Here is a 9069-nt window from a genome sequence, read left to right as displayed (position 1 = left end):
CGCTCTCCCATAGTCAAGCTGCGAAGCGCTGGATTAGTAGTTGGGTCGGTGACGACCAGCGAATCCCCGGTGTTGTATGTTTTTTTGCCTTTTGCCATAGCTTCATAGTCACTTTATTTTTATTATTTGCCAATGACCGAATCGTAACGGGAAATGCGTCGGCTGCCGCTATCAGACTTGGTGTTGGGTCAATGGAGTCGTAGGAATTAACTTTGGTGTGTTTGTTGAGCAACGCAGGTGGAGATGATCTATGGGAGACTGTGTGCTTGTTGAGAATCATGAAAGGAAGTACAAGTACATGACGTGGTTGGCGGGCAAAGGTTCGTAGTGTTTTTATTGACGCTTCCATTGTCTCATCCTACCATTGGCGAAAATGCACCAGAGACAGGCGTCATCAACGAGCGTTACCATAGGAAGTTGCCCGTCGCTTGAACTTGCGATCACGGTAGGTTGGAGAAGGCCACAAGACAATTGAGTGTCTTGTCCAAGAGCCTATGGCAGGATGGGTTTTGGCATATTTTGCGTAGCAATGAATAGTCACAGTCATGGCTTCGGCTTCGACTCGAGGGGAACGGTCACGGCTCGAGTTGCGGGGTGGGGGGTTTCGCATAATATTGTAACGCGGTATTAGGATCGTTTTGTAGTATCAAGATCGATTCGTAGTATCGGACGTTTGTCGAGGGAACGGAAGGGTGCATCGCTGGTGGTGTGGTTCAATCCTATCGCTTGTCTGCTGCCTTTAGGGAAGCTTCATTGGATCAGATGCGATATCTTCTCGTGCGCGTCCTGGAGTGGGACGCTGTATGCTTTACTCTGCGATCACAGTGGGAAGAAGTATCTCGGGGCTTCTCAATAAGGTTGATCGTGGACTGTGGCATTGTCAGTTGGTCAAGTGAGGGGCTCGCAGCTTCAGCAGGAGGTCGGTCGCGTTACTAGGCCACGACACGCAACGGTATCGATCTTGAACGCGCCAGAATGCTTTCGGGCACGAGTCAGATGAATTGCCATAGCTTGTGACATCCTTAGATCACTCTCGGGGCATTTGCGTGCGTTGAATAATTGCTAATAATTGTGTGTTTCTGCCAAGTTGGCAACGAAACGAAAGCAGATGCGACAGGGAAGAACTTCGGCTAAACTCTTCTACCCCCGTAGGTGTTCACTGTGTGATATTTGTTGGTGGTTGGTATAACTGAAAAGGCAACATTACTCACCGTGCGACACTCTTTTGAACTGGATGATCCCAACCTGAACATAACAGGAGCTTCTTCTCCGGCTTCAGTGTTTCCCACTTTATGCAACCTTGAAAACGAGCTCACAATTATAAGTATAGTATTAATAAAATACTACTTAACATGTAAAATCACAATAAGGCCTACTAGATAGACAGTAATTATTCCAGACAGTTCTTCACCTCTTGCTGTAGGGTAGTGATTAAGACCAAAATAACCTTATCTTAAGCTCGTGACTCTCGCGTGTCAGTATAATCGACCTTTATTGGCCAAGAGTGCTTGTATGACCCGCTGAGGCAGACCGAACGCGTCGCCTAAAGAAACGACGTCATCATTTTTTAAGCCAAAAGATTCCTTTTACGATTCTCGATTTCGGCTGCCAAATGGCGTTTGATCCCACTCAAACCTCGAAATCCCACCTTTTCTCTCGCAAATACTCACAAAAATCCAACGAATATCGTTGACATGGATTTCTCGTGTCATGTTTGCATCAAAAACGAGTCAGATAAGGATCTCCTCCTTGACGACTCTGGCCTCGACAGTGGGAACTGGCCATTACGTCAGCCGCTGAACCTTATCGAGGCCGGAACTGAGCAGACCATCTACCTCGCTCAACCCAGTAAGTCCATGTCTCCAGTCACTATATCCCCCTACTAATATATCACAGGTTGGGGAGGATCCAAGGCTTGGGTCACATACGTAGCGGAATACGGTCAGGGATGGACTGACTTTACCCTCGAGTTTGAGTGTCCTGCGTTGCCCTTCTCAAAGAACCATGTCTCAGTCAAGGATTGTTCGCGCGTCTTTCAGATTGACGTGACCCATGTTCAGGAGAGGGGAAGCCCTTTGACTGGTGAGTTTGTTCTTTGATCTTCTCGACCATGGCTAACAAGATCAGCAAATGTAACCATTCGCATGAAAAATAAGAGAAATGCCTTGGCCATCACAAAACATGACCAAGTCCGAGCAAACTACGACATTGGCGTCGGCGTATCGTTCCCCACCAAGATGGATATCAAGTTCCCTGTTCACGAAAGCATTGTCGTCGCAGCCTTTATCAACTCCGACATGATCTTTCCGAGAGGCACAGTCTACAACAACATCAACGACAAGCAATGGGAGTTCTTCCGCGGCGTGGTCTGGAATGATGACCCCTCATGTCTGTTATTCGAGGATGTCACACAGGACAACAGAATGTTCAGTCTGGGAATCGAGTGGTTGAACGCTTTCAAGTTTGGTGAGGAAAAGTGCATGACAAAGCGTTCGCACATAGGTAATCTTCAGTTCTTCCATGGCATGGGTTCCAAATTGGGTGAGAAGCCAGAGAAAACAAGAAAAAACATTCTTACATGGATGGAAGTTATGTACAAGCTTGCGTGCGGCAACCAAGGAGTGTCGGAGGACGATGCCCTCAACGACGTTCTTCACGGATACTTTGGCAAGGAGACCGTCCCCTCCAAATCCGACACTCTTCGCGATCTTCTCCTCGGCACGACACCAAAATACAACAAAGCCGAGATCCAAAAACGAGCCTTTGGCGTGTGTATGCACATGATCTCCGACTCATATGCCCTTGGTCACACACAAAGACGCCTCAAAAACCCCGCCGACATGATCGACCGCGATACAGCGGGCTACATCCGCTTCCGACCCGACACATACGGCGACTGGGGTTCCATCGTCTGTTTCCACACGTACAACGACCAGGACGGCGATCGACATTCTCATTACGACGACAAAGACGGCGAGATCGATCCGACACCCAGGGATGTTACGACGTTTAATGAAACCATTGGAGCAAGAAATGCCATTGATGCGTGCACGGAGTTGATCAACTTGTTTGTTAAGAAGACTCAGTGGGATGATGGTGTGAAGCAGTTTTTGGAGGATGACATTTTTGTGCTGGACCGATGTGCAAGACCGGCTGACCGCTTTACCGACGAGTCTGTGGTTTCAGATCTTTACACATGCCAGGAGAAGACCGAGAAGTTTGACTACGAGGCTGGACTCCAACGCAAACTTGCTTCGTTGGAAGCGGGTGTTTCGGCGGGCGTGGCTGTGAAAGGCGGATTAGCAAGAAAGTCCAGGGTCATTTCGGGACTAGCATTGGCTTGTTTCATGATGAGTGCTTTGCTTTTTGCGTTCCTTACCATGAATATTCGGGGATACACGTGTTGAGGGGATATAACCAAGAAATGTGCTGATGTGGAAATGTGTCAACTTGGGACGGATTGGCGTTTACCTTTAATGAGTCGTAACGGTTGGGCAAGCGTTGTATTTATCTATATACCACTCTTCTAATCTGTTGTTATAAAAATGCTGCTCCAATACTCTCGACAGTGAAAGCCTGTGTGAGTGACCACAGCACCTGACCATTATATGATACTTTACCGGACGAAGTACTGTCTTGCTTATTAGTAACTGGAACATAGACAGACAGGAAAGAGTGTAGCTGAGGCCCATGTAGCAAAAACAAAAGGTAAAGTGCTCTCACATACACAGATGGGCGCAAATCGAGTTGATGAACTCGAAACAAAAGTGAAAGGGCTCAACCGGGGATTGAACCCGGGACCTCTCGCATGTGAGTCAGACCCAAAGCGAGAATCATACCGCTAGACCATTAAGCCGAAGAGTTTCTTGTTGTAAAGATATCGTGAAGTTTGGAATGTGTATCATGGTGTGGATGATTTGGCGGTTTGACGGGGTTTTTCCCCAACGGTGTGACATATCGACTTCTGCTGACTCATTCCCGTCCCTGACGTCATTTTCAGTAGCACTTGACTTTTAGTTGTGTACGTTTTCGACAAAAAGCGGCATGTACCAAATTCGCCGAGTCTATTCATGGATTTATCACCTCGGAACACTTCCTATCAGAAATATCTATGCTGCGATAGATAGCATGAAGATTCACTATTTCGCAATATATCTCTGTATCCGGCTTGACGCTTGCCAAATGGAGAGTATCTTCTCCTGAGGTTATCAGAAGAACTGACTGCTGGGAGCATAAAGGACGAACTAGTAGGTCAGCTTATGCTGTTTAGCTTGTACTTTTTGCTATTTATATTTTTAGCCTAAAGCTTAGAGATTGATGTTTCTGTTACCCACTAGCCAGTCAAAATAGAGTTGGCTGGTGTTTATATGTCGATAAACGGCAAACACGTACTGCTCTACGATTGACATTTGGGCTACTGATTGAAATCATCTCATAAGTAGATAGCACGTAGCATTTGAAAGATGCAAGTACGTCCAGGAGAATGGAATAAACTAGAGTCTATCGGTAACAAAGTGTAGTATAAATGTGGTAGACTAGCATCCATAGCAAAATGGAGCGCTAACCACACACTCCCCACAACTGTATGATACACGACAAAGTCCAGCGTATCCCTTTAGTAAGTAATTACCTGCAAAAGATAAGAGGCTCCATGCACTCGGGCAATTCGAGCTGTCGTATGTTTGCGGATGCCAAAAATCACTTGATTAGATATCACGAGCTATCAGATGACTATCAAGCCTGTAGTTTCCCTACTGCGGTAATGGGAACTCACGAGATTCTGTTGTTTATCAATGATTGTGAGCCTACTGGTACGAAAACAGAAGAGGTGTCTAGCTGTCAGTAAAATATTAGACGACTGTGATCCACCCACCATGTTTGCATTCCCAAGACACTATAGCTGTAACACATATCTTTGTAAATACTGAATCATCCCTGTATACATGTACAAAATTCTCTTTATGGAATGTCACTGTATGCAAGTTTCGCCGCCTCGAAAGGGAGCAAATTGGCAGGGAAGCCAACTCATCTTCCGTAGCAGGAAGGCAAAAAGACGGCGACGGGAGCATTCTGCAATGTCTTACTGCTCGATATATCATGATATGGGTAGTAACCGATCGTATGAGCGTCGTAAAGTCTACAATAGTATAGACCAACTCTTTTTTCAGGAACTATTCCCCTTACAAATTCCTCCCAAAATCGTCCTATGATACTCATGTGATGGCAATGAAGGCTAGAGCTCGTCTTCAGAGTACTAGGGCTTAGCTGCTGGGTATAAGAGATGGAATCAGTTAGCCATATCTCATTTAGACCAGATCCATCCGCCTTTTCACCTTTATACTCCAAAACTCTGAGGCCAACATTTATATTATGAAACAAGTTGCAGACAATTCCTGTTGGTTGTGTCTGATTCACTGTTGCATCTACTTTCTGATATCTGTGCGTAGCCCTCGGTTAGCTTTCCATATCCCTGTCAGAATGAGCAGTCATCTCGCAATCCCCCCCATTTTGGCGCGATTCGATTGAGTTTGTATCAGGCCTACCAGTATCCAGTTATTATCCTCCCCAAACTTGTTTTTGTTCTCGCAAGTTCCCACGTGGATACCGGACGGGCCGTTGATCTTCTGACCGGACCGTAATTCAATTCATCACTAACAAACCTTTTTGTCGTTTGGAGACAGCTCTTCTCAAACGGAAAAACTACGTTGATATTGCACTCGCGTAGATTGTTGCCCGAAACGGGTTTGTAGATCGTTAGCGTATTGTGCTAACTTTTGCTAGTTGTCGCGGATAAGAGTCAGAGGCCTGTCATGGTAGCATCGAAAGCTCCCGCAGGTTACACTCAACAGCCTAACGACACGGTTTACCCAAAAGAAAAAAAAGACAAACTGAACCTGTTGGCATTTGGGATGTGATTGCTTCAAACACGTGGGGTTCAAGGCCACGTGGAGTGATGGGCGCTTAACGAAAGGAACGTCATTTCGTGCTTGGTTGTTGAAGTGGTGACAAAGAAGCAAGGCGGGAGATGCAGGAACTAAGTTGCTTGAGAAGTGAAGCTGCAACGCTATAGACTTGTTTGGATGAAAGAAGTGCATGACCAGGGGCAGGGGTAAGCATGAAACCGGCAGTTCAGCCTGGCGAGCATGCGAGTCATGAAAAGACCAGCCGAGGCAGGAATTCTAGATAAGTCTTTTGTAATGTCGTACATATCTCCGGCATCATGTGCAGTTGATCTATGAACCATGTTTGATACGTGTCTGATCTCTTTATAGTATGGGCCGAGATTAGACACATAGCGTTTTGCAGGTAAGACACTGCAGGTACATGCCGAGCAACGGCTCTTCCTTTGTGTCGACAACCATGTGACAAGACTGTTCTAGATTTAAGCTTTCGCTTGTTAACGGTCGGACCCATTTATGAGCGTTTGGACGTCAAGCGGATATCCGAACGCAGGTGATAGCTTCGTTCTCTGCATAAACCTGCCTGCTATTGTCGTCGATCCAGGCTAAAGATGGCAGGTCCTTAGATACAAGACTTGGCATACTGCGGAATTATGAAAGAAGAATGATTTTGTGTTTGAATTAGCTCATACATCTGACTATCTAGGAAGCATTACGTGCCATACTCAAAGCCGAAAACCCGTGTTTGAGAAAGCGTTATCTATTCGTGCCCGTCTTCTTCCAGAGTTAGCCATCATGACACTAAGTTATTGCCGTGTTGCCATTCCCGATCAACGACGGTTGAACGAGCCTCAAAAGAGAACTTTTGCTTTTTTCGAGCTGTCAACATTTCCCCAGGAACAAAGATGCAGCAAATCAATGCTCCGATCCCACTCCATATTCCACTCCGTAATCCATTTAAACCATAAACCCCAGGCTTTTATGCCGCTGAATTACATATCAAAGCCCGATTGCGGAACAGAAGCAAGGAGAGGAGATATGGTCCCCGGGATAAGGGACCCTTGGCGGTCAAGGACCCGCCTGTTTCGGATGGGTTACTGTGCAAGGACCGAGCCCGCAATATTAACTGGAGATTATTTCCAAACACGAACACCTACAGATGATCTTAAGAGCCTATACCCAGAAGGATAACTCAGTGTCATTATGGAACATGCACTGACAAGTTTATTAAAGTGCGGAGCTCTGCCTCAACGTCTCCCCCTCTGGTTCCAGAACACACCCAATTTGCCCTTGCTCTCTTGGAATGGAGATTGACCCTTTTGTCTTAGCAGCCTTTGGGCCGCCCCCTGACGGCATAGATTTGTCGGCCAACAATGAAGCCAAGAACACTGGTGTTGTTCTTTTGCTGTTCATCATCTCGGCTGCGTTTCTGGCCGGCAGGATTACTCTACGGACGAAACAAACGTACGGACTGAGTGCGGATGATTATACTATTATAGTGTCGTTCTTGTTTGTGTTTGCCGTTGCTATCATGGTTGCAGTTGGTGAGTAGATGATTTGCTAGGCATGAATAGTTGCTAACTTTGCCAGCTGGACATGACGGCGTTGGGCAACATGTGTGGGCTCTTAGAATAAATCAGCTCTCTGAAGTGGTCAAGGTTTGTCCGATCAAGTCCATTACATTGAACTATTGGTACTAATAGCAGTAGCTTTCATACGTATACAGCTTCCTCTTTGCCTCGGCCGTATCCACAACCAAAATTTCGATACTGCTCTTTTACCGACGAATATTCACCCGAGGTGGCCTTGCATTTCGAATCGGCTTTTGGTTTGGGACGCTTCTTGTCATATCGTATCCCATCATCTTTGTCTTCACCATGTGCTTCTGCTGCAGGCCCATTTCGCACTATTGGACACAGTTTATGGGATCTCAGGGCTCATGCATTGACGTTGGCCAATTCTTCGTTGCCCTGGCAATAATGAACCTTATTACCAATGTCATCGTGCTTTTAATCCCAGTGCCAGAAGTGATCAAGCTTCAGATGAGCAGAGAGAAAAAGGCAGCTGTTTTCGGCATCCTGGCACTCGGAGGCTTGTAAGTGACTGCATCCATCTCAACCCGATCCGATACTAACCCTTCCCTCTTAAGAGTCTGTATTGCTAGTGCCGTGCGAATACACTACCTGAGCGTCTTCGCTAGAGAAATCGATACAACATGGCATATGGGCCCTGTGGCCATCTGGTCCTCTTTCGAACCGTCAATAGGCATCGTGTCAGCGTGTCTACCCAGCTTCAAGTCACTATTGCGGTACTTGCGGGGCAAGAACAGCAAGAAATCGAGTTTTATAACACCACCAGACTGGGCTGCGGGCAACAAGCCCAGGTTTGATGATGAAATCGCATTGAGAAGTCAGGTGGTAGGAGGCCAAGGGAGTTTACGAAGCGCGCATGGTAGTGACGCCGATAAGCATATTTATGTCAAGACGGATGTCGAGCAAACCTTTCATGAAGTGCCCTGATAGATTGAGGCGCTGTATGTAATGAATAGATGAACAGTTCTAAATCATGCACGAGTGCTGGCGTTTTGTAACCGTAACCTGTTGATGCATCCGATAAAGCTCCCGTATTTGAGACACTCTTACAGGTGGCATTTGCTCCAAGTTGTGTAGGTAGTGTTCAGCTCCTTGGTTCATCCTCGGAAAACAGTATGATAGCTGTAAAGACTAAAAGTTTATTTATAGTTAGGCCAGTAGGTCAGTGGCTAGATGTAGCCTGGCACAAAGACTCGACATATCGTCAGCCTTTTTCTTGAGATGCAGAGTACTATAAAGAGAAGGGGAAAGCACGAGTTACGCTCCATTATTAAATTAAAAAGCCCTTGGTGCTGAAGTGATATTTAAAGCTAGATCGAACAACTAGAATCTCGGGATGTATGGGCTAGAGAAGGGACACTGAGACTAGGTTTCTACTGGTACAGGCTTAGTAGTGAACGCAGTTCAGTAATCAAGGGGCTTTGCCAATCACAACCTGATACCATCAGTCCTACTGCGATCAAGCTTTCCTGGTAATGAGTGGGAAGTCGTTTGTAGTCGTCATCTTGCATTAGAATACTACGACGTGGAAAGTCTCGTGCCGCTGATGGATTTGGATATGGGGTAATGGCCTACCT

The 9069-nt window shown here is 46.3% G+C and overlaps 2 protein-coding genes across 2 annotated transcripts, besides 1 other annotated feature; both read left to right on the top strand.

Annotated features, from left to right (window-relative positions):
* Window positions 1-85: a repeat region.
* Window positions 86-1694: 1609 nt separating this feature from the next.
* FPSE_10664 (uncharacterized protein) lies at window positions 1695-3407 on the top strand (the record flags this gene model as incomplete). The annotated part of the gene is made up of 3 exons (XM_009263781.1): window positions 1695-1848; window positions 1897-2082; window positions 2128-3407. 3 exons carry the CDS (start codon window positions 1695-1697, stop codon window positions 3405-3407), a joined length of 1620 nt encoding a protein of 539 aa, XP_009262056.1.
* Window positions 3408-7203: 3796 nt separating this feature from the next.
* Window positions 7204-8712, top strand: FPSE_10663 (uncharacterized protein; the record flags this gene model as incomplete). Its single annotated transcript, XM_009263780.1, has 7 exons — window positions 7204-7444; window positions 7491-7593; window positions 7627-7995; window positions 8050-8283; window positions 8384-8433; window positions 8545-8565; window positions 8642-8712. 7 exons carry the CDS (start codon window positions 7204-7206, stop codon window positions 8710-8712), a joined length of 1089 nt encoding a protein of 362 aa, XP_009262055.1.
* Between the last annotated feature and the right edge of the window lie 357 nt (window positions 8713-9069).

Source organism: Fusarium pseudograminearum, chromosome 2 (genome assembly GCF_000303195.2).
Source record: "Fusarium pseudograminearum CS3096 chromosome 2, whole genome shotgun sequence".
Classification (NCBI taxonomy): domain Eukaryota; kingdom Fungi; phylum Ascomycota; class Sordariomycetes; order Hypocreales; family Nectriaceae; genus Fusarium; species Fusarium pseudograminearum.
Note: the sequence above shows the minus strand (reverse complement) of the source record. Positions and strands in the feature narration are given on the sequence as shown.